At 38.5% G+C, this 26,583-nt stretch overlaps 3 protein-coding genes across 3 annotated transcripts; all 3 read left to right on the top strand.

Moving 5' to 3' along the window:
* The first annotated feature begins 3,688 nt into the window (after positions 1-3,688).
* LOC132241870 (olfactory receptor 51B5) lies at positions 3,689-4,627 on the top strand. The gene has a single exon (XM_059710830.1). The coding sequence runs from the start codon at positions 3,689-3,691 to the stop codon at positions 4,625-4,627; it is 939 nt and encodes a 312-aa protein (XP_059566813.1).
* A 10,321-nt stretch (positions 4,628-14,948) lies between these two features.
* LOC132242144 (olfactory receptor 51B2-like) lies at positions 14,949-15,881 on the top strand. Its single transcript, XM_059711061.1, has one exon. The coding sequence runs from the start codon at positions 14,949-14,951 to the stop codon at positions 15,879-15,881; it is 933 nt and encodes a 310-aa protein (XP_059567044.1).
* Positions 15,882-21,285: 5,404 nt separating this feature from the next.
* On the top strand, positions 21,286-22,224 carry LOC132242143 (olfactory receptor 51B2-like). The gene has a single exon (XM_059711060.1). The coding sequence runs from the start codon at positions 21,286-21,288 to the stop codon at positions 22,222-22,224; it is 939 nt and encodes a 312-aa protein (XP_059567043.1).
* Positions 22,225-26,583: the final 4,359 nt, after the last annotated feature.

Raw genomic sequence — 26,583 nt, 5'->3', positions numbered from 1 at the left:
CATTTACTATATCGACTCTAGGTCATTTCACTTCCCACTCATCAACTAACTTTGAGATAAGCCTGGGAGAAAATAGAATTCAAATGACTTCTTACAAAAAGATGTTTAAATATCCTCATGAGAGCAACTGGAAATAATTGACCTTTGAAGGAAATGTGGAGAATAAATGGCCTCCCATAGGTTCACCAGGGTCTCCTGGGGCCATAAAGACAAGAGCTCTGAGTCCTCACACACAAAGCTGCCATCTGAGGCTCTATTAGCTTCATACCTTACTTGGAGAAAATGCTTTAATACCTTGGGGAAGATTAATTTAGTGTTCCATTTTCTTCACAGGAGGGATTCAGATGGAGAAAATACTCAAGACTTCAATTGGCTTTCTTCATTTAATAACCTCACTGACTTTGAGAAAAAGCCATATGATCTGATTTTTCAGAGCCAAGATCTTTGCTCCTCATGCCTAAAAACCAAGTTCTGCTGCATGTGAGTATGAGGAAACATCCAGAAATACAGAAAGTATGATTAGGAGACTCTTATACAAACTGTCTAGAGAGAGAAGATAGGAGAAGAAAAAGGGAAGGATCTCTATAGTTTATAGCTCTCAATGAGTGAACAGATCTCAGTCTGAAGTTGGGAACACTTGGGAAGAGATTTGGGGTTGAATACAGAAGATCTGCAATGCATTGTGGTATGAATATGGTTGGTCCTCCCATATGCCTCCTATGCTTTTTAGAGGATAAATACAGAGGCAGCTTCTATTCTATAAAACATTTAAATGAGGCAGAGAGAGGTTATAACTGTAAATGTTAGAAAGTTACTTGAATTTTTACATATTCAACTATATATACACAATAACCTCTTTCTTTTCTTATGGTATTTTCTCAGCTTATTTTCTCCTCTATAAAGGTTCTTCTTAAAAATCAAGAGAAGCTGCTAGTTGAAGACATGTGAATTTCCCAGAGCATGAAAGACAGGTAAATTTGCATGGAATTCTTAGGAATAGTAAAGAGAAAACTGAGTTGAAGGTTATTGGCAAAATGGAATTGGTCCCTTCCACTTTGGGTAGCTTTTTCTGCAGTAATTTACTGCTTGTGCTACACATTCTTTTATTAGAGAAAAATGTTCACAAAATTGCAGTAAGAGTTTAGATTAAAGATCATTGCTGACAGGTCAGAGAAGTAAGGAGAGTGAAGTAGTACTTGATGAACGTAGGAAGTGGAGCAGCTATCTGGGATTATCTTTGCATCTAGTGACTAAAGAATAAACTTCATATTTTCAGTAAGCACTAAACTTTGGTTTATGTTTCTCACTCCTAGGAATAGAATATGAAAAATTAGAAGTGATTCTGTCAATTTTTTATCCCTTAGGGTCAGGCTAAAAGTGCTGAATCATTGCCTCATGCCCAGATGTCTGGCACCTCAGCACTGTTGAAAACTTGCAGCTGGATCCCATCTCTACAGGTACAGATAACTTCAAAAATTATATTTGGATATTTGAAAGACTTTAATTTGGGGGGGGGCGGGGGAACAGCTTAGGAGACTCTTCTGGTATATGACCAAAAAAAAAAAAATAGGACATGCATTTGTTCTAATTCAGCAGTATTGACTGATGACAATTTTCTCCCAAGTAAATATATTTCTCTCAGACTTCCCCTATTGAGTAAATGACTTAACCATTCTCGAATTTTCTCAAACCAGAAATTTAGAGTCAATCTCATTTAGTAATTCTCTCATTCCTACTTCCAATGTATCAGCAAGCCTTGGAACTACCACATATGCATTATTTTCTGTTTACATTGTCATCATCTCCACTGCTACTCTCCTAGTCAAATTAGGATCATTCCTCAGGTGAAGTATTGCAATAACTTTCCAACTACTTCCCTTGCTTTTATCTTGTTTAATTATCTATTCTTTACATAGCAGTCCCAGTGACAACTTAAAAATGCAAATCGGAATGTCATCATTCTCTCCTCCATTGTGATTTTAAACTTTTTAATATCTTCTCATCACATTTATAGTAAAAACAAAGTTCCTGGTGTTATCTATTAGGCCTATGAGAGTACTGCCAGGTTCTCTGACATTACCTATTGCCCTACTACAGTCTGCTCACCAGCTCCAAACATGCTAATTTCCCCCTCTCACTGAAATACTCTTCTCTAGGTCTTCATATGGCCAGTCCTTCTTTGTTATTCAGGTTTCAGGTCAAAAGTCAAATCCTCAGAGATGCAGTCCCAGATCATCCAAATTATTATACTGAACGTATGCAATACCACCCCAATCAATCTCCATTAAATAGTGCTATTTTTTAATTGCACTTATATTTATCTAAATTTTTAAAATTTATTTTCTAATTTAATTTATGCTTGACAAAATCAGAAACTTTGTCTTATAATTTAATTCCACTGCTTAAAATGTCATGCCTACACAGTGGGTGCTCAAAAAATATTGGGTAAAGTAATGTATATATGTGTACTTATATATACACATATATGTGTGTGTATGTGTCTGTATGTGTTTATCTAGGTATATATGCACATGTATATATGCATAATAGATATGTATATGTAGTATGTGTATATATAGTATCATATGTTAGATACTTTGCTAGGCATTGAGCAAGGCAAATAAAATGTGGTTTCTATATGAAAGAAACTCATAACCTAGTGGCAAAAGAGATGTTAAACCTTCTTAAATTCTTTCCTCTACTAACAGACAACTTTCTGTTAGTAGCAACAGAGATCTCATTTAGTATTGGACATGACAGGTTCAGGAAGCTATGGCTGGATATAAAAGGAAGGACATCAGGACAGTGGTTGTTTAAATACAAATGGAGAATTATAAAGGAAGAAATCAGGTTCTGGGGATATACTGTAGTGGACCACAGAAAAATAATGGGGGAAGAGAAAGAAGCTCTATAGAAAAAAAATATTTTTTCAAATTGAAGGAGAAACTATTATGAGTGCTATCCTTGTCTGACCTAATCATTTATTTCAGTTCAAGTGTCTATGACCATCTAACTTCCAATTACTCTGGGCTATTGTAGTAAGGACTAAGTAGTTCTGCCATGTCCAGGAATAAGCTAACAAACACAATGTAAACATTTTTGTTTTGTCTTTCCATCATTAACCTATGGAATTGGGAAGCAAAATATTTCTTTTTCATATCTCTCTTCTCCTTAACAAAAGTGCTAGGGACACAGCTTCTCTTCCCCCACTTTTCTCATAGACTCCTGGATCTTTTGTTGAGAATACAAAGGAATCATGCATATGCAGGATAATGTAGGTTAGGAATCACTACTGTGAAGTCAATCATAGCTTTGGGTAGTAGAATGGAGTAAGGTAAGGGTTCGGTTCCTGGAAATCCCTCATGTATAGATTCTTCTGTGAAGTCTGCATAGTTGATGGGAATGGTTTATAAGTTGTAACATCAAACTTTCCTGGGAAGCTTGTTAAAATGCAGATAATCCTATAAAACTCCAAGAATATTATGGTCCCTGGAATATGAGTTAAGAACACAAGATTGTCCTAAGAATATGTTTTGAGAAACAATGGATTATACTGATGTTATTATTATCTTTAAGTAAGAATTCTGGGACGACATATCTGGAGTGCTACTTTGAACATAGAGCTACATTTCTGTGGTAGCTGAATAACTGAGGAAAAAAAAGAACATTTCTTCTGGATAAACCCAACATGTGGCCCAACAGCAGCTTCAGTTCCTTCCTGTTGACTGGTTTTCCAGGTTTGGAGGCAGCTCACCACTGGATTTCTATACCCTTCTTTTTTGTCTACATCTCTGTCCTTTTTGGCAATGGCACCCTCCTCCTTCTCACTAAGGAAGATCACAATCTTCATGAGCCTATGTACTATTTCCTGGCTATGCTAGCAGCCACAGACCTGGGGCTGACCTTAACCACAATGCCCACGGTGCTGGGTGTCCTTTGGTTGGACCATAGGGAGATTGGACATGTAGCCTGTTTTTCTCAAACCTACTTTATACATTCACTTTCTTATGTAGAGTCTGGTGTTTTGCTGGCTATGGCCTATGATTGTTTTATTGCCATATGCAACCCCCTTAGATATAACTCTATACTCACTAATACTCAAGTAGTGAAAATTGGGCTGGTAGTACTGATGAGGGGCTTTGTATCTGTTGTTCCTCCAATTTCACCCCTCTACTTTTTCCCATATTGCCATTCCCATGTCCTTTCCCATGCATTCTGCCTTCATCAGGATGTCATTAAACTGGCCTGTGCTGATACCACCTTCAATCGGCTGTACCCAGTTGTGCTTGTAGTCCTTATATTTGTACTGGATTCTCTGATTATCCTCATCTCCTATGTGTTGATACTCAAGAGTGTCCTGAGCATTGCCTCCAGAGATGAGCGGGCCAAGGCCCTCAACACCTGTGTCTCCCATATCTGCTGTGTCCTGGTTTTCTACATCACAGTGATTGGATTGTCTCTAATTCATCGGTTTGGGAAGGAGGTTCCACATATTGTCCACCTCATTATGAGCTATGTCTATTTTCTGTTTCCTCCACTAATGAATCCTATAATCTACAGTGTCAAGACCAAGCAGATCCAGAGTGGTATTCTTCACCTTTTTACTACCCATAAAGTTAGGCCCTGATCTCTGGCCATCACAGCCCTTCATTTGAGAACTCTGATTTGTGACATGGGAACAAAGAAGTTTCATATCAACCATCCATGATCATATTTCTTGGTAAAATAATTATAAAAGTAGAGCTACAAATTATTCTAAGATAGCTCTTTAAGCTCAGGTCTTAGACCTAATGTAGTTTGTACAATAAAAAAACAACAACAACTGTATACTAAATATCTCTGTTTGACACTCAATTCTTTTAATAATACTAATTTAGGTGTTTATAGTTGTGTCTATAATGTAACTATCATGTATTTCTTTGGAGTTAGAATGGTGGCCAATAGGAACAGAGTTATAAAATTATGAGTTGGTTTGGGTAAAATAGAGTAAAGTTTTGCATGTTAATACCCAATTCAATCTCAAACTCCCACAGATTCCCCCACAGATATCCATACCAACTATGGGGACCTTTATGCTTGGTCACTGAAGCCCAGAATTTCCCTGAGAAAAAAGTATGAATTCTTTCTTAAATAGTGTTATAATTGTCATATCAACTACCTGATTGGTTCCTTCCCCCTCCATCAAATGATAAAAGAAACCATGAATAAATGAGAAGAAATAGACCTAGTCCTTGTACTTTCTATCTTTGTCCTCATTACTATCCTACTATGCCAATCTTTAGCTCTGATGTTGGTACCATCTCCAGAACACTTACCGGAGACTGACTAGTCTGTTTGAGTAGAAGAGGTAATTCCCTTATTTCTCCTTTTGCTATGAATAAGGCCTAAGGGACTGAGGGAATAGGTTTTCAAATCTTTTGGGAAAAATAGTCATTTTCTAGATGTATTCTGACTTTATTTTATAAAGTGTGAATGTCCCAAGAAATAAAATATTATTATTATTATTGAAATATATTTCATTGATTTGTTTACAGAGAGGAAGGGAGAGGGATAGAATTAGAAACATCAATGACAGAGAAACATTGATCAGCTGCCTCCTGCACACCCCACACTGGGGATGTGCCCGCAACCAAGGTATATGCCCTCGACCAGAATCAAACCTGGGAGCCCTCAGTCCTCAGGCCGACACTTTATCCACTGAGCCAAACTAGTCAGGGCTAAAATATTATTTTTATTTGATCAAAATTTTATGAAGGCTTAGGAAGGGACCTGTGACCCAAGTTAAAATATCCTCAAAAAGTGTAGTTTATGTCTTCATTACATCTAAATCAGAGCAGGAAGAGAACCAAGTGAGCCAGAAAATGGAATTAGATAGAAGATATTATTGACATCATTGGTCCTTTGTCCAGATCACTTGGCAAAACTGTACACCTACCCCTTGCTCCTGTGATTGATGGCTTCTCATTGTCCACATTACAGCTTTCTTCAAGTTATTTACTCTCAACCCAATTAGAATTGCCTCACCAAGATTATGGCCCCTGGTGCCAAGGAAGAAGGCTGTGGACATATACTGACCATCTTGCCTTCTGAAGTTCAACTCCAGATTGGAGTTTGTATGTCCTTACTTATCTCCTTCCCTGTATCCTCTACTTTTCATCATGTCCTGTCTCCTGAGGGCATTCATTAATGAATTGCATGCATCTAAATTCCTGTCTCAGGCTTTGCTTATAGGGATTGCAACATAAGAAACCTACAACTCACATTTCTTTTCCCATTTCATCAATAAATGTTATTGTGAAAAGGCTAAGGTTATAACAAGACAATAACTATTATTTTACTCATTTTAATCCATTTATCCTCTATGACATCCAAGTAACACTGTCTGAATACCACATATCAAATATGAGTGTGAGTATGATGGTAAATTTTGTCTTGTTTTCAATTATCTATAAGTCTTACTGTGGTAAAATGCTAGGTATTGTTAGCAATCATTTTGCAAAAGTGTCTCCCAAGCAAAACTACAAATAGGTTTTGTATATGTAAGCAGGGTAGATTTCAGAGTGGTTCACTAGACCAGTGGTCAGCAAACTCATTAGTCAACAGAGCCAAATATCAACAGTACAACGATTGAAATTTCTTTTGAGAGCCAAATTTTTTAAACTTAAACTATATAGGTAGGTACATTGTTATTAACTTAAGTAGGGTGCTCCTAAGCTGGCCTTTGCTAAAAACATCCTCAATCTGATTGAGGTACATTTGCTGAGGTCGACCTCTTCCAACTCTCCCATCCACACTCGTCTTGTATACTTGTTTCAGATAGATGAGTGTGGATGGGAGAGTTGGGAGGGGTTGACCTCAGCAAATGTACCTCAAAACAATGTACCTCCCCTGTGCTGCATATCCTGCGGCCCGCCTGCACCAAGTCTCCCGTCGCTCGACTGACCGACACCCCCCACTTCTTCTAATGCCACTTCTTCAAAATAGACTCGCCCAGGCCGAAAACCAACTTCTGTGCACGGGCCACAAAGTTTCAATTGCACTGTACGTGCACGCCCGCACGTGGTATTTTGTGGAAGAGCCACACTCAAGGGGCCTAAGAGACGCATGTGGCTTGCAAGCTGCGGTTTGCCAACCACTGTACTAGACCAACATACCAACACATCAATGAATCTCCTTCATGTAGAGCAATCTGTGAAGTCTGTAATCTTATCTAATAAAGAGGGAATATGCTAATTGACCTTCACACCATCACAAAGATAGGGTGCCCACAGCCAATAAGGAGGGAATATGCTAATTGACTGCCCCACCCTCAAAGATGGTGGTACCCACAGCCAATAAGGAGGGAATATGCTAATTGGCTGTCCTGCCATCAAAGATGGTAACACTCACAGCTACAAGATGGCCGGCAGGGGAGGGCAGTTGTGGGCACCCAGGCCAGCAGGGAGGGCAGTTAGCGGTGACCAGGCTGACAGGGGAGGGTAGTTAGGGGTGACCAGGCCAGTAGGGGAGGGCAGTTGGGGGGACCGGGCCAGCATGGGAGGGCAGTTGGGGGCAATCGGGATGGCAGGGGAGCAGTTAGGCATCGATCAGGCTGGTAGGGGAGTAGTTAGGGGGTGATCAGGCTGGCAGGCAGAAGCAGTTAGGGGCAATCAGGCAGGCAGGCAGGCGAGCAGTTGGGAGCCAGCAGTCCCAGATTATTAGAGGAATGTCCAACTGCTGGTGGGATCAGGCCTAAACCAGTAGTCAGACATCCCCTGAGAAGTCTCAGATTGGTGAGGGTGCAGGCTGGACTGAGGGGCATTTCCTCCCCGCTGCCAGTGCACAGATTTTGTACACCAGGCCTCTAGTTTAGCTTATAATCATTGAAGACAAAAACAAAAGCCCAAACAAACACTTGTATGGAGAAGTGAGTAATAAATTCACTCGTGGCCTATTGAAGTAAATAAAGAGCATTTAGTACAGGAGATCTATTGTATATAAGAATTTATACTAGGAAAATGTTTTTCAGTATCAGCCTCTCTCTTCAAAGAGTATTATAATTATATAGCATGGATTTAAAAATATAATTTCCATAAGGATATTAAGTTTGAGTTAGGAAATAAAATCCTGAGTGTGCATTTCTGTGAATTAAAAAAAAAAATTTATAAAAAGATCAGAGAGTGAGAAATATTAGATATACACTGAAAATCCATATATCACCTACAAATTAGCAGGTTATTTCTCCTTCAAATACAAAATGAAATCATGCTAGGTGAAGGGCAGATGAGTTTTATTCAGCTAATTAATAAATAATTTTTGGGTTCCTTCTTAGGAGTACAAACTTTTATAGAGTAAATTAAAGGTGATATCTTTAATGATACTTATTAAACATTATGAGTATTAGATTAGGAACATTTAAAGGGCCAGGGATCTCTCTATGCAATTATAGAACATAAATCAATTTTCATTTTGTAGCCTAAATCCTCAGACAGGATCATTATTATGAATAAGCTCATAAACAGAATTCATTTTTATAGGATATTTAGGAGTTTATGTCCTTAGACCAGCCGTGGGCAAACTACGGCCCGTGGGCTGGATCCGGCCCATTTGAAATGAATAAAACTAAAAAAAAAAAACAAAAGACCATACCCTTTTATGTAATGATGTTTACTTTGAATTTATATTAGTTCACACAAACACTCCATCCATGTTTTGTTCCAGCCCTCCGGTCCAGTTTAAGATCCCACTGTGGCCCTCGAGTCAAAAAGTTTGCCCACCTCTGCCTTAGACACTCCTGTGTGTCACCAAGCTGACAGGTAGTAGTGGCAGTGAATAGTGAAGAATCCATCCAGGGGAATAAATTAAATGATTGCATCTGCACAGACTAATGTGAAATGCTGAAGGCTAACATAATAAAATCAAACTCCATAAAAAAAAAAAAAAGGAGGCTGTTAAATGTCAACACAGGCTTGCTCCACAAATTGCAAACTCTCTAAGGTAAAGACTTCCCTGAGTCATTAGTGAAGGTATTTAGATGCCTTTTTGTAACCTTCATCTATGTCATAAGTGATATGAAACAGGAATGGGACCTAAGCTGTGTGGCCCCACAGCCAGATCCAGAGCTAAGGAATGGTAAGTCCTGGGGAAAATATTTAAACTCTAAAAGGTAAGATATTTTAAATAATGTGACTACCTGGATATTTAAGACCTATTGTCTGATTAAAATTGAGCTCTGTGGCCCAAAAAGAGATGGGCATTAACTGATGACTCTGATCAGGAAACACTACATCAAAGGCTTTCATTTCATGAGATGAGAAGTCCTTCCAAATCTGAGAGGTTATGTTGCAGTGATTCTGTATTTTACAGGCAGTACAGCAGGGAATATGTAGGAAATGAAAATGGTTTTGGGAACATGCATGACAGAGCTGTTCATGAATAGCTGCTTAACAAAAAGATAGACGCTATTGGTGCTTTGCTCACTTCCTCCCAGGCCCCTTAACCTAGCAGTTTTGAGCTGTTCCTGTTCTCCAGAGATTTGTCCTCTGCCTCACTAGAAAGTTATCCTAACCTTGGAGCATCTTGCCTCAAATGACTTTCCATTTGTTCTAGAGCAGTGGTTCTCAACCTTCCTAATGCCGCGACCCTTTAATACAGTTCCTCATGTTGTGATGACCCCCAATTTCATTGTTACAAATTGAACATAATTAAAGCATAGTGATTAATCACAAAAACAGTATGTAATTATATATGTGTTTTCTTATGGTCTTAGGCGACCCCTGCGAAAGGGTCGTTCGACCCCCAAAGGGGTCGCGACCCACAGGTTGAGAACCGCTGTTCTAGAGAAAGTGTATTTCCAGGAATGGTGTACATAGGAGTAAGAAAGTTATATAGGTGAGAGGGTAAATCTATCTTCGATATGTGAAAGATAACCTTGGACATTATGTGGATTATCTCAGGTGCTCACTACTTTCATCTCATTTTGAGTTCAAATTATGGCTATCCTGTATCGTCACCCCTAAATCTGTACTGGATACAAATAGTTTTCAGGCATAGGGACATTTCAGACATTTTCGGAGACTGTCTCTTAATCATGACTTTCCAAATCCAACCAAGTTTCACAAAGGCTTTTGAGCACAGGAGAGTTCAGGAGGAATTTAACTGAATCTGAAATGTCGAACGCCAAAATGTGACCACCATGGTTGAATACATTGCATACACCTTCCTTTTAAAGTCTCACAGTTGGGCTAGGATCCAGGATAAATTTAGAAGACAAAGCTCAAGCAATAGAGTTCCTCAGATCCGTATCTCTGCCAGAATATGAATATACCCTTCCTACTCAATTACAAAGTATTACAGAAACTCAAGGATGGTAAGAACACCTTCATCAATGTCCATGGCATCATCTTACTACAAGATACTTAAAGTGAAAGATTTTTTACTTGACTTACATCGATCTAGCAACAAGAACTATGTATGACCTTGGGTAAGACTAAGAGATAAATAAAAAGCTCACTGTTTGAAATTATTAGCAATTTCACTCATATATGAGAAAATATAACTTCAGGAATGCATATGTCCAGTACTATAATGAGTAATCTCATTTTAAACCAAGGAAAAGTGTTAAGAAATGATCAAGCTTCATCTTAATTTAGTGAGTTTACTTGCTCCAGAATTTAGAAATAACAAAGTCAAATGTAGTTTTGATGGTATCTTCTCTTTTTGAGGTGAGGATATGAAGGGACCACGATGATCTGACAGCAAGACTTTCATCTCTTAGATGAAGCTACAATTTTGTTTACTGTCTGCAATGAAAATGTGAGAATGCAGGACACAGCTCTGGGGGCCCAACTCTTTCTCCCAAAGAGGCCAGGAAAAGATATCCTAGAAGCCTAATTATCTACAGCTGCAGGGACCCTGAGGGACCATTTTTCTGTACAGATAACTTCACCAATTAATGTTAGCAGTCTTCAAAGTAACATGCGTACCACGTTCTACTTCAAGATCCAGCAATTCCTTCTCCCATTAATTCCTGGTGCCCAAGGTAAGGCTCTGATTGTCATGGAAGAACAGAATGGAGATAACAGAAAGGGAAATAAAGATAACTGCTCTTCTTGGACTACCCTTCCTTCATGTAGGTGTTGCAAGAAGGTAAATAGAAAACCGAGGAAAGCTATTATTTGTCTCTATTGACCTGTCCAGTGAAATGGATTATTAGCCTAGAGCTATCAAGAATATTTTTCCTACAGAAGACAATTTTTTTTTTGGAAGAGGCAAGAAGGGGAAGAGAGACTGATATTGAGAGTGAATGTGCAGAGCGGAATCATCATGACACATGTAGGACTATGCTGCGTCTTCTCTTCCTCTAGGTTCTGTTCTCTGTGTTCAGTATTCTTTCTCTCATATCTTTCTCTGTGACATTTCTGCTATCTCTTTCCTCTTCTTTGTGCCTTTTGCCTTCAGTGATTTGACTAATTCTTAGTTATAGAACAAAACAATTCCTATCTTTAAGAGATGCTGTTCCATTAAGGATTAGAAATAAATATTGCATAAGAACTCTAGTGGTTGAGACCAAGTCAGAACTGATCAATCAATCATGCCCACAAATGGGGGAAAATTAAAGTCTGGAGGGCCTGATGGTATCACATATATAAGTAGTTGGTGAGTTATTGGTATCTCTTACTTGGACATTTGTGAAAAGACAGTGTATGGATTAGACAACTTACACATTAGCCAATTATGGTATCAGTATTATTTGAAAGTCAGTGCCATTACATAAATCATTTTAACCATCAGCATACCAGCTAGGCAGTGCATCATGTTAATAATAATATAATTAAAATTTTAGAAATCATTTCATGATCAGCAGGCCAAAGTCAGCAGGCCATTTCTTCCAGGAGAATCGATGTTTAATATAGCAGTTAGTAATATTAAACAATGCTAGTATTGGATTGAAAGTGCACCCATGTTTTAAATATGTTTTTATTGATTTTTTTAGAGAGAGAGAGAGAGAGAGGGAGAGAGAGAGAGAAACATTTGTGAGAGAAAGTGAGAAAGAAACATCAATGCCCGACTAGGGATTGAACCCAAAACCCAGGTATGTGCCCTGTGTCCTATCCTAGAATTGAACTGGCCACCTTTCAGTGCTCAAGACAACACACAACCAACTGAGTCACACTGGCCAGGCAAGTACATCCATGTTTTAATTAGAATGATTTAATTAGAGATACTAAGTCCGAGGGACTGATAGTAGAAATGTAAAAGACAAAACATTTTGTGTTAAGTTTTGTGCTGAAGCCTTGGTGATACAGGAAAGACATTTGGAACTTAGTTAGAGGAAGAGGGGCAAAGTGAAGGATAAGATTGTAATAAAACCAAAAAGAGTGTAAGGGATATAAAAAGGAAGAAGCAGGCAAATGACAGGATGGAGATGACATCCAGCTAAAACTTAGGTGTGTGATCCAAACAGACAGAAATCATCAGGCATCTTCCAGGGTCACCCCAAATTAGATGAACTATGCATATAAATGAAAAACAAATGTGAATATTGTATAGGGCATTTCCATGTGTCAATAACTAATTGACATAATAATTAACTTAAACTAAATATTGCTTTTTACTAATAGATAAGATACGAATAACAGAAATCCCTACTGCCTAAGTTTTCTATTGCTTGGAATAAATTGCCCCGAACTGTGCTGTTTAAATCAACACTCATTTATAATAGCACAGTTCTGTAGGTCAGAAGTTTAGCAGGCTTGACTGGGTTCTCTCGTTATGGAAACTTAAGGACAAAATCCAAGTGTGTCAGACACTTACTTGAAGGGTCTAGAGAAGATTCCATTTCCTAATTCATTCATACTGTTGGGAGAATTCAGTTTCTTGTGGCACTAGAAGTCTCAGGTGCCTGCCTTTTCTAGAATGTCATAAAATCATACAATATGGAGTGTTTTCACATTGGCTTTTTTTTACTTAGTAAGATGCACAAAAGTTTACTTCATGCTTTTTTATGGTGTGATAATTTATTTCAGTGGTTCTCAACCTTCCTAACGCCGCGACCCTTTAATACAATTCCTCATGTTGTGGTGACCCCCAATTTCATTGTTACAAATTGAATATAATTAAAGCATAGTGATTAATCACAAAAACAATATGTAATTATATATGTGTTTTCTGATGGTCTGAGGCGACCCCTGTGAAAGGGTCGTTCGGCCCCCAAAGGGGTCGCGACCCACAGGTTGAGAACCATTGATTTATTTCCTTTCAGTGCTGAATAATATTCCATTGTTTGGATGTACCACAGTTAATTTATCCACTGATCTAATGAAGGACATCTTGTTTGCTTCCAAGTTTTTGTTTGTTTGTTTGTTTTGTTGTTGTTGCTTTTTTAAAAAAAATATCTGTTGTTGAAAGTAATATATATGTCCCCTTTTTCCTCCATTAACCCCTTCCAGCCCACCCCAACCCCCATCTCAGGCCTTCACCACCCTATTATCTGTGTCCATGAGTTATGCATATATGGTCGATTTCTTTGGTTGATTTCTTCCCACCCAGCCAGTCCAACCTTCCCTCTTAGAATATGTGTAGACATAAAATTTAACTCCTTTGGGTAAATACCAAGAAGTGCAATGATTACCTTTTACGTAAAAGTAGGTTTCGTTTTGTATGTAGCTGCCAAACTGATTTCCAAATGATTGTATTATTTTGCATTCCCATCAGCAATGGATCAGAATTCTTGTTGTTTCATATCCTTGCCGGTACTTGGTAGTTGTCGATATACAGATTATGGCCACTTTATTAAATGTATAAACATCTGCTTTTTTTTTTTTTTTTACCACTATATGCCCTGCATTGAGCACAAAACTATGAGATTTAAAGAAGCAAGAAATATCAGATGACTGAATAATATAGACAAATATGATTGCCTTTAATTTTGCCTTTAATTAAACATTAGGAATTGGGGGGCGGGGGGGGGGAAGTTTCCACATTCTATCTTCTGAAGCCAAATACAATACTTCCTTAAAGCAGAAAACTGTAAAACTCTATAAAATTTAGTAACATAAAAATCCCATGAACTCAGATAATACCTGAAAAGACTTCAGGAACCCTTCTTTGGGGCTCCCTAAATGCGGTGGTCCTGTAGATTTGCATAACAATTTAGCCACAAAAAATTGTGAGTTAATTCAAGTAAAGATAGCAAGAGAAAGCTTTTTTTTTTTTCCTCACAAAATCATGAAGTTTGTGCCCTTAATGTTCTTTTTGTAGTTACCATCAATTTCTATTTATTAAATCAATGAACACATAACATGAATGAATGGTGAATCCAAAATGAAACTATCAAATTCTTTCCTATAATGTAAAATATGCTTACAATAGAGATGAGAATAAACTAGAAGACTTCTGTCTTCTAGGATTGGACAAAGGACCTTGGGTTTCAGTTGAGATCAGGTTAGACATTTGGATAAGCATTAGCTGAGGATTCTGACCCAGATAATAAAAGGTTAGAAAATATTGGAATTAGAGAACTGGAATGAGAAATTTATAAAGGTAGGATACAAGGTTAGCAGAATTCTATACAAAGAATGTGATTTCTTATTTTAATGATAGGAAAAAATTAATTTTATAGTCTAAAGGTGTACTATCCAATACTGTAGGCTATGCTTAACTTGAGTTAGTATTTCCTGGAAGTGTAAACTAAATATTGGATTTTGAAGCATTAGTACAATAAAATATAAAATATTTCATCCATGAATTTTATACTGCTTATATTTGAAATGATAATATTTTGAATATAGCAAATTAAGTAAAATACATTATTGAAACTATTTGTCAGTCTTCCCTTTTTGAAATCTTTTTAATATGCCTATTAGAAAATTTAAAATCACATATGTAACTTAAATTACATTTCTACTGGACAAGACTAATTTAGAGAGACTTTATTTTTATTTGTTTGCTTCAATGCAGGCGTCCACATGTGGTCCAACACTAGTGCTGCCCCTTTCCTACTGACTGGCTTCCCAGGTCTGGAGACATTTCATCCTTGGATTTCCATCGCCTTCTTTGTCATCTATATCTCCATCCTCCTCGGCAATGGCACTCTCCTCTTCCTTATCAGAGAAGACCACACTCTTCATGAGCCTATGTACTACTTTTTGGCTATGTTGTCAGCCACAGATCTAGGAGTGACTTTTACAACAATGCCCACTGTGCTTGGTGTTCTGTGGCTGGATCACAGGGAGATTAGCCATGGAGCTTGCTACTTCCAGGCCTATCTAATCCATTCACTCTCAATTGTGGAGTCTGGAGTCTTGCTTGTTATGGCCTATGATCGTTTTATTGCCATCTGCAACCCTTTGAGATACACCTCCATTCTCACCAATGCTAAGGTGGTGAAGATAGGTCTAGGGGTTCTAATGAGAGGATTTATACTTATTATGCCCATAATCATCACCCTCTCTGAATTCCCCTACTGCAGGTCCCATGTCCTCTTCCATGCCTTCTGCTTGCACCAAGATGTGATCAAACTGGCCTGTGCTGACATCACTTTCAATAGACTCTATCCTATAGCCCTGGTCTCATTAACTGGCTTCTTGGACTCTATGCTTATCCTTATCTCTTATATCCTAATCCTTAAGACTGTTATGGGCATTGCTTCAGGTAAGGAGCAGACAAAAGCTCTAAACACCTGTGTTTCCCATATTAGCTGTGTACTGGTTTTTTATGTCACTGTGACTGGGCTGACCCTCATTCATCGATTTGGGAAATATGTGCCACATGTAGTTCATATCATCATGAGTTATATCTACTTTCTCTTCCCCCCATTTATGAATCCAATAATCTATAGTGTTAAGACCAAGCAGATTCAGAATGGTATCAATCGCCTTCTCTCTTTCCATGGAAATTGAGCTTGATTTACTTACTTAGGGGATGCTCCCCATTGAAAGATGAGTTTCTCGGCAGAATGAACTATATGATGCCAATGTGTCTTAGAATTAAAAGCATTGGAATTCCTGTCATTTAAAAGACATGGAGCCATTGCTCTTATTATCAGCTCCTTGCCCCATCACATCACTAATGACATTGGCTTTAGTTTTGTTGCACTGCTTGGTAGATTGCTTTGCTATTTTCTTTAATTTTCTATGCTGGAAGAATCATTAGTCTTAATGGTTTTGAGGTCAATGACACTTGAAATGATTGCAGGGCCTACACAAAGAAAGGAGGACGAGATAACTTGATAGAGTTTCCAGCACTGTGTGGAAAAAACAGTTCAGATATTTCCTTCTGTGCCTTTGGTTTTAGAACCCACACCCCCACCCACACCCCACCGGTATTGCATGGCATTAGAGTAGATCAGAAATAGATGAGGGTAAGGTATTCAGACCAAGAGAGGTCTTGCTGTTATAACAACCAGAAGCCAAACAAGAAGGATTTCAGCAGATGCCAACGTGGTTAGCAGCCCACAAAGAATTGTGAGAAGACCTTTAGTTGATAATATCTGATGTCTTCCAACTAATGAGCTGAGGACTGCAAATTACCTACTAGTATAATAAAATAAAGTTCCATTTCCTGAACACCTTAAGGTTTTGTTTTGTGTTCTGCAATTCATAACTTCTACATACGAAAAAGAGATACAAATAATGGAAACATTCTAATAATAACATCTTTTTTTTTCTGAAATGAGAGGTTGGTAATAAACTGCCTTCAAGAAATATTATAATTTTATAGTTTTGAAACACAAAGTTAATGTAGGGCCTTCCATGCATTTTATTCCTTACTAGTAGCCTGAAGCACGAAATTCGTGCACTGGGGTAGGGGTGGGGAAAGGGGCCCCTCAGTCTGGCCTGTACCCTCTCCAATCTGAGACCCCTCAGGGAATGTCCTGTTTGTGCCCACACTTTTAACAGATAACAGCTCCATTGTTGTTTCTTTCTTATGCTTAAAACCATTGGAATTAGTAGGTATTCAAAGTGTGTATACATTTTGGGGAGACACCCTGTATATCTCTAGTCAGCAGTGAAAGAAACCAACAGCAGATTTGGAACCCCCAGACAGGGAACCTTGCTCACTCCCCACATGTCTCCCCACTTCACTTTCCACCTTCGTGGGCAGCTTTTCTCTCATTAATTCAGAAAAGCATGTCCTGTCACCAGCTGCCCGGTAGGAGTGCGCTAGGCCCCAAGCAAGCGAGGCTCAGTTAGGGCAGCCTTCGCTCATAGGTGCTGGCACCCAAAGTGCACATTCCTTCTCTGCAGTCGCCCCAACCATCCCACTGTTTCACTGAGAGGACGGAATTCCTCTCCCCCTCTGGGTTCTTGATCTTGAACGCTGACTGAAACCACCTCAGCGAGGGCCGCCTGCGCCTGCCAGGTGTGTCTGTCTGCACCTGCTCCTGCCTCAGCACCTGCATTAACCCCACAGAGGTGATCTGGCCTCCTGCAGGAACAGGGCGTCACCACTCTGCCCTCTCACTGTCATCTCACAGGCGCCCACCCTCAGCACCCAGAACACCCAGACACTCTGCAAAGGAAGTAAGCATGTCGGAGGGGACATGTGCACATCCTGTGGGGGTGTTAGGCATGCTGGGGTTGATGGAAGTGTGGTGGAGAGGCGGGGGGAACTTGTGCACACATTGGTCTGCGACTGTTGCAGGGGCGTGAGGGTGACAGTGTGCTGGAGGATGTTCGCAGGCAAGGGGGGAGGAGAGGATGTGCACACCGGAGGCCTGTGGCTTTGCAGATCTGCAAAACACCATGGTGCAGCCAGGAGGACGTCAATCTAGCCCGCCACAGTGGCTGTCCCTGCAATCCTGCACCTTCTGGGCCAGGAGGTGGGACTTGCCCAGCCACTCCTAGGTGCTGATAGCCGGCAGGCACTACTTCAGCTCAGCCTGCAGGCTTCGCTTGTCGCGCTCAAGGCTGCCACTGCAGCCATGTGGGGAGTACAGGCTGGCCTGCATCCCCTGTCCAGAGGCTCTCTGCGAGCTGCTCACCTGCCCGGAGTGATTGGGGCTGGGTGGAAACCAGGCATCCTGTCCTGCCCAAACCCGGCTGCTCTGCCCCTGTGCGCGCTGCCGTCCTGCCTTGCTGGTCACAGATCTGGGTTCCGGGTCCTGCGGGCAGCCTCGCGTGCGCTGCTGCCTGCCTCACTGGGTCACGGATCTGGGTCCCTGGTCCCACGGGCAGCCTCGACCGCTGCCGGCCCCGCCTCTCCGGGTCAGGGGTCCAGGTCCCGGGTCCCCCTGGCAGCATTGTGCGCTGCCAGCCCTGCCTTCAGTATGCAAATTAGCCACCATCTTTGTTGGTGGTTAATTTGCATATTGTGCTGATTCACCAATGGGAGGCGTAGCGAAGGCATGGTCAATTACCCTTTTTGTCTATTATTAGATAGGATAGAAGTCAACATGATCAACATCTGTCAGTATATGAAGAAAGGCTATGTGTTATTATTTCATCAAGAGATAAGAAGGGTTAGAAAGAATTTTGCACATTAAGCAAAATTATAGAAAATATGTTGGCAAATGAAATGCCAATATATTCAATCAATAATTAGCCCATGGCTTTTTATTTTTTTAATGTGAGAAGATGAATGTCCCTGGGAAGTTTTCCCCAATCCCAAAAATATTTTTTATGTGCTCCCCTTAGCATGCTACCATCTGTGTAGTAACAGTGCTATGAAAACTTACGATATTTTCTTTCTAATACCCACTATTGTGTTATATTCTGTGGAAAAAAAGAGACCACATTGTTCATTGTGAACCTTGCACAAACTGATCAATTATGTAAAAATTAAATAATTTTAAGAGAAAAAAATTGACTGTCATGCACACGGCTACTAAGGAATTTATTGATGTTCTTCTGTATCAGAACTTATTTTCCCCCAAAGAAGCAGAAAAAACGAAAATGCCATTGGAATTATAAGTTCTAGGAACGAAGATGGTACAAGTGATCCCTGGGATAAACTAAGTCATGTTTGACATTTGAAGGACACAACAAAAAGGACATTCATTGATTTCTTAAATCCCAATGCCTAGGATTCTTGGTGTAGGGAAGATGTCACATAACCAAGTCCTGACATTTCTATGTCTGCTAGCCTTTGAGTTTTCAGTTTTCTTCACACATCTTTTGGGAAACACTTTGTTTAGAGAGAAGAGAGAAGGTAGAGAAATAAAAGAATCTCTTGAGTGGCTATAAAGATGTAACTCTGGAGAGGTGATTTCTACATACATAGCTTGCTAATGAGACCTCTTGAGGAGGCTACACAAAGAAATCATCTGGACTGAGTCTTCAAATAGTTCAGCAATGGGTACCTGTTCCAACAATAAGACCTGAATTGACGAATGTGAGGGACAGAAATATGAATTCACTCCTTTCCCCTCTAAAGTTAGATGCAATCAAGGAAAACAATTCTAAAAGTTTTTCCAGAGGTTTGCATAGAGTGAAGATCCCAGCTGATATGGGCAACACCACCGCCAGATTTTTTTCTTTCTTTCCAATAAGTGTATTAAATAAACTGTATTGGATTTGTACTTTCTAATCTGGACCCTTAGATTGGCAGTAGGATAACTGTGAATGCCCTAAATTAAATGTGACATTACGTGCTCCTATTAATTTGTCTGGTTAGAAAATTATAGTTTTTATTAGAACCTAACAGAAGATTGTGTTTACTTAAGGAACTGCTTTCTTAGAAAGGACATTGGTAATTATCAGTGAGGCTCAAGGATAAATCCTGAGATGCTGGCTCTGGCCCATCACCCTGGTGCCTATGGGAGCCATTCCTCTATTCCACTCAGGAAGGGTGGAGTGTATATAAAGAGCAGACAAGGGTGGAGGGGACAGGTATCACACTATCTTCTCTGGCCACTTATTTATTTGGTATTTGAGATGGATTCACAATTCAATATTTTATTTTAAGGTCCACCTTTTTAAGCCTAAAGAATCTTTCATGGACAGAACAATATTTGCACAATTATAATTTAAATTTCTACATGACTTAAATGTACTTTAATTTTAGGAATCTCCCAGTGTTGGTGATTTCTATCTCAGTGAGTACCATGTCAATGCAGCTGTAACTTCAGAGTATTTTGTAACACAAGAGTTGATTTGTCCTGATTCTGGTCTACTTCTGCTATTAAGGACATCTTATGATGGAGGAAAGCATTTTCCTGCTGAGTATGGAGACATGCCTTGAAGCTTCCAAATGTTTGATGAAATAAGTCTGCAGCATAAAAGGTAATATGTCTTCAATTTTTGATTGTGGTAACCAAGAATATGGACATAGTGGAGATGACTGATATATTTAAGGTGTGGGAGCATTATAATATGACCAATCACATAAGCAACAACTCCTCAAGAGTTAAGTGTTAGAGAAAAAGGAGATAGGGCTAAGTGAAAACATAGAGAAATAATCTGAACACATAATTATGTGAAATGATTTTGGAAACAAGAACCATTGAATGGTGAAGGAACAATAAAAACAATTGCATGAGAATACTTAGAAGGAATGAGATAATCAACCAGGTAGAAAAATAAAAAAGCATCTATCTCCAAAGGTGGAATAAATAGGATATGTTTGGAGCAATGCTTCTCAGATATTACTGTGCACTCAAATCACCTGGGAATTGTGATAAAATGCAAATTTTGATTCATGAAGTTGGAAGTGGAGGTCAAGGCATCATGTCTAACACATCCACACACTCATTAGCTGTCGCTGGTTGGTGGACCATAGTTCTGGTAGCCAGTCTCAAGAAAGGGGTAATTGTTGGAGCAACAAAGCAATTGGAAGGGGTAGTGATGCTTGTTGTGTTCCCAAAACACTGACATTCAATTTCAAAAACAAGGAAGTGTTTGAAAAAAATAATATGTGTATATGTTTTTCATGATTGTGAAAAAAATCAATATCATGAAGTTGTATTAAAAGTTAGCAATCAGAGCAAGAAAGCAGCTAAGTGTGATTATTACTCATTTGTATTTATTTATCTTGTTTGTTATTGTTACCACTGTTGCTGAAAAAAATTTAAAGATACACATACTAGTAAGAACTGATGTTTTAAGAATAATAATTTTTTTTAATTTGAGAATATGTTAACCATTAACCTAACATTTTGTTCTAATTAGGGAAAGACCAACATTCCTCATCTCAACTAATACCTGCAAGTCTCTACTCTCCTGCAGGGAAATAGTTGCAGAGTTATTTTAATTATTCCAAAGTTCAAAGACGGTGACTGATACTGCCATGATACATTACTACTGAAAAATCTGGTTTCCTGGATTAAAGATTTCTAGAAAGCTGCTCCTCACCTGTAGACATATTATGTGGCCCAATATTAGTGCTGCCCCCTTTCTGCTGACTGGCTTCCCAGGCCTGGAAACAGCTCATCACTGGATCTCCATCCCCTTCTTTGCAGTCTATGTCTCTGTGCATTTTGGCAATGGCACTCTCCTCTACCTAATCAAGAATGACCACACTCTCCATGAACCCATGTACTATTTCCTTGCCATGCTGGCGGGAACAGATCTGATGGTAACATTGACCACGATGCCAACTGTAATGGGTGTATTATGGCTGAATCATCGGGAGATGAGCCACGGAGCCTGTTTCCTGCAGGCCTACTGTATTCACTCTCTTTCCATTGTAGAATCAGGTATCTTGCTTGCCATGGCCTATGACCATTTTATTGCCATTCGCAGTCCCTTGAAATATACTTCCATTCTCACCAATACTCGAGTGGTAAAGTTAGGGATGGGAGCTTTTATGAGGGGTTTTATATCCATTGTGCCTGTCATTGTGCGTCTTTTTTCATTTCCATATTGTCACTCTCACGTTCTCTCTCATGCTTTCTGTCTTCACCAAGAAATCATGAAACTGGCCTGTGCTGACATAACTTTCAATAGACTGTACCCTGTAATTCTGATTTTTTTAACAATCTTCTTAGACTCTTTGATCATCCTTTTCTCCTATATCCTAATTCTTAAGACAGTCATGGGCGTAGCCTCTGGTAAAGAGAGAGCCAAGGCCCTCAATACCTGTATCTCCCACATCGGTTGTGTCCTCATCTTCTATGTCACTGTTATCGGTCTGTCATTTATTCATAGGTTTGGGGAAAATGTGCCACAAGCGGTCCACATTATAATGAGCTATGTATACTTTCTCTTTCCTCCTTTAATGAATCCTATCATTTACAGCATCAAGACCAAGCAAATTCAATATGGCATTCGCCGCCTTTTAACTAAACATACAATTGAAAGTTAAACTCTGATGTGGGTGACTGCCCAGGAAAGAACGTGGGGATCAGAGATTTCTCTGAATTGAGAGAAAAGAAATTCACAAGGTCTCAAAACTTTCTGTAGCAGCCTCCACTTCTTCAAATGATACAATGACATCTATTAGGCTCATCAGGGGTTTGCTCTTGACTTCACAGATTTGGCATTTGTTAGGTTCAAGGATTGATTTGTTTGTCATTATCCTGTGTTCTTCTCTCTAAATGTTAAGCAGAGAAAATAAATATTTCTGATACATCTGGAAGATTAAGTATAATCTGTTTTTGTAATATTTAGTTAATATTATTGCTATAAACCATAGATTTTAGTAGTTTTTCAGTTTGATGTATCAATTTACATGTCTGTCTTTGAACTTCTCTGCTCATATCTCTTGTTTATTTTCCTATTAGCGTGTTCATGCTTTCCTAATTTATTTGTGGGAGTGTATTATGATAAATAAACCCCATGAGTCATTGATATTAAAATGTCCACTATACATATATATATATTTAAATTTTATGTGTAAATAACTTTATCAATACTTGTGTTATTAAGATTTGGGGGCCATTTGATAAAGGCTTCCTTAATTTCATGTTTACTTACATATTGTTTTATATTTTGAACAACATTTTACATATTTTATTTTATATTAGGTTAATATTTGGAGAAAAGGAAATCAGTCCTCAAGGTAGTATCACTATTCACTTGGCCATTATTTTAAGGTATGAGACAGGAATAACACTAAACAAAAATGTTATAACTGCAAACAAACAGATATAAGATATTGTCTATGCAGATCACAGTCCACTGGAGAATCAAATTTCAAATAAATCTAAATTTAAAATAATCCCCATGACTAGCAATAAAAATATTAAAATAAACTGCTTTGAGGATGTGGGTCTCAAAAACAATCACATTGAGACTGATTAAAGAAAAGTTCCCTGAAGAGTGTGCCTTGAACTGAGATATGGGGGTAGATTAGAAATTAACTGGTGAAAATAGACATAATGATGTTATAGCAGAGGTAATATGAAGGAGGCTGTAGGAGGACTGAATCATAGAACTTTTTTAAAATGTGGCTGATAGTTGTAAGGAGAGGTTGAGGAGAAAAAGGGTGTTTAAATCAATAGCTTTCTATTTGCCATTTCTGGGGTCTTCATGTCTATTCTAGGGTCATGGGAAGCTATTGAATAGTTCTAAGCAAAGGAGTAACATGATTTCAGTGATACTGGCCAATTATAAGTTCACATATCATGTGGATTTAAGTGATACAAGCAAAGAACAAGAAAATAAAGAGAGAGTGCAGCAATTCCATAAAGAGATACCCATAGCTAAAATTATTAAAGTGAAAATGAATTTAGTGAATACATAAGAGATATATTTAAAATCAAATTAATGAGATGTAGGGTTCTGATCAAGATGGCAGCATAGGTAAATAAGGCACTCAAATTCTCCCGCAAACACCTCAAAATTACAACTAAACTATAGAATAACCATCATTCATAACCACCTGACCCTACAGGATACCTACTACATAAGTTTACTCTACCAAGTCCAAGTTACATAGCAACTCTGCCTAATACATAAAAACATACCCAGGGAGATTGGTAAATGAGGAGGAAATAAAAATATCCCAAATGAAAGGACAGAAAAAACTCCAGAAATAGAACTAAGTGAAATCTATCAGACAAATAGATTATCAATTCCTTGCTCTCTTTTTCTTCTTCCTGCACCCCTGTGATGCAAATATTGGTATGTTTGTTTCATGTTGTACCAGAGGCTCATGACAAGAAATCTATCAGATGCAGAGTTCAAAATACTGGTTACAAGAATAGTCAAAAAATTTAGGGGAAGAATAGATGACTTACTGAGAACTTTAACAAAAACAAAGGAAACATAAAAAGAAATATAGAGCACTAGTCAGTTTGGCTTGGTAGATAGAGCATTGACCTGTGGACTGAGATGTTTCTCTCTCTCTCTCCCTCTCCCTTCCTCTCTGAAATCAATATATGTATATATTTATTTTTTAAATGACTATAGAAAACAAAAAAGCAATCAGAAATTAAGAATATATTAACTAAAATGAAGAATACATTATAAAGAATTAACATTAGAGTAGATGAAACAGAGGATCAAATAAGAGATTGGAAGATAAGAAAGCAGAAAACAGCCAATCAGAAGAGTGAGAACAAAAAAAGATTTTTTAAAAAATGAGGATAGTATAAGGAGCCTCTGGGACAACATGAAACAAACATACAATATTTGCATCACAGGGGTGCAGAAAGGAGAAAAGAGAGAGCAAGGAATTGATAATCTATTTGAAAAAAATAATGATGGAAAAGTTCCCTAATCTGGTGAAGAAAATAAGGATACAAGTCCAAGAGTTCCAAACAAGATGAGTCCAAGAGGCCCACCTAAGGGGATGTAAAGTACAGCAATGGTTAAAGACAAAGAGAGAGTTTTAAAAGCAGCAGGAGAAAAGCAGTTAGTTACCTAGAGCGTCCATAAGAATATTAGCTGATTTCTCAACAGAAACTTTGCGGGCTAGAAAGGGATTGACACAAAATATTCAAAGTGATAAAAAGCAAGGACCTACAACCAAGATTACTCTACCCAGCAAAGCTATCATTTAGAGTTGAAGGACAGATAAGAGCTTTTCAGACAAGAAAAAGCTAAAGAAGTTTATCATCACCAGACCTGTATTACAAGATATGCTAAAGAGTATCTTTAATAATAATGTACAAAAAGATAAAATATGAATAATAAATGACTATAAATACATATCTATCAACAATTGCTTTAAGTGTAAATAAATTAAATGATCCAATCAAATGACATATGAAAGCTGAATGGATAACAAAACAAGACCCTTACATATGCTATCTACAAGAGACTCACTGCAGATCCATAGACACACACAGATGTGAAAGTAAAAGGATAGCAAAATGTATTTCATTAAAATAGAAATAAATAAAAAAGGATAGGGTAACAATACTTATACCAGACAAAATAAAGTTTAAAACAAAAGCTATATAACAAAATACAAAGAAGGATCCAGCAATTTCACTTGTAGGGATTTATCTCAAGAAACTCAAAACACTAATCAAATATATATATATCCATATATTCATTGTAGCATTATTTACAACTATAGGTCCAGTGTATGAATTCATGCATGGGTGAGGTCCCTTGGCCTGGTCGGCAGTCAAGGCCTATCAGGGGGCCAGCCAGGGGAAGGGACCCTGGGAGGTTGGCCAGCCGGGGGGAGGGGCCTCAGGCGGTTGGCCAGCCAGCCCCATCCCTAATCATGGTGAGAGAGGGCAGATAGGGGGTGGAGCTGGCCAGGGGGAGGGGCCACAGGAGGTTGGGGGACCAATTGGGGCCCAGATCAGGCTGATTGGCTGCTGCAGTGAACATCATAATGATCCATCATTCTGGTCGTTCAGGATGTTCTGCTGTTTGGTCGCTGGGCTTTTATACATATAGATAGGTAGCCAAAATATGGAAGCAACCTAAGTGTCCTTCAATAGATTAATGGATAAAAAAGAAGAGCTGTTGCCCTAACTGGTTTGGCTCATTGGATAGAGCGTCGGCCTGTGGACTCAAGGGTCCCAGGTTTAATTCTGGTCAAGGACATGTACCTTGGTTATGGGCACATTCCCAGTAGGGGGTTTGCAGGAGGCAGCTGATCGATGTTTCTCTCTCGTCGATGTTTCTAACTCTCTATTCCTCTCCCTTCCTCTCTGTAAAAAATCAATAAAATATATTTTTTTAAAAAAGAAGAGGTGCATATATACAGTTGAATATGACTCAGCCATAAAGAAGAATGAAAGCTTTCCATCTGCAACAACATAGATGGACCTAGAGAATATTATACTGAGTGAAATCAGTCAGACTAAGACAAATGTTAGGTGATTTCACTTATATGTGAAATCTAAAAAACAAACAAGCAAAATAAATGAACAAGAACAGAAACAGACTCATAGATACAGAGAACATTTTGACATTTGGCAGATGGGATGGTAGTTTTGGGGATGAGTGGTAAAGGGGACGGGGTTAAGAAGTACAAATTTGTAGTTAAAAATAGTCATGGGGATGTAAAGTACAGCACAGGGAATATGGTTAATAATATTGCAATACCCTAGTATGGTGCCAGGTGGGTGGGTACTAGATTTATCAGGGTGATTAGTTAGCAAGTTATATAATATCTAATCACTGGGTTGTACATATGAAAGTAACATAATGTCAACTGTAATTAAAATAAAAATAATTATTTAAAGTATTCATGAGATTTGCAGGCATTTTTAGAAAAAGTATCTGAATATAAACTTTGGAAGAAATAATATAATAT

Source organism: Myotis daubentonii, chromosome 9, assembly GCF_963259705.1.
Source record: "Myotis daubentonii chromosome 9, mMyoDau2.1, whole genome shotgun sequence".
NCBI classification, from domain to species: Eukaryota; Metazoa; Chordata; class Mammalia; order Chiroptera; family Vespertilionidae; genus Myotis; species Myotis daubentonii.
This window is presented reverse-complemented; position numbering and strand designations above follow the sequence as displayed.

Coding starts and splice junctions, on each gene's coding strand:
- LOC132241870 (XM_059710830.1), top strand. CDS start 3,689: ATGTGGCCCAACAGCAGCTTCAGTTCCTTCCTGTTGACTGGTTTTCCA.
- LOC132242144 (XM_059711061.1), top strand. CDS start 14,949: ATGTGGTCCAACACTAGTGCTGCCCCTTTCCTACTGACTGGCTTCCCA.
- LOC132242143 (XM_059711060.1), top strand. CDS start 21,286: ATGTGGCCCAATATTAGTGCTGCCCCCTTTCTGCTGACTGGCTTCCCA.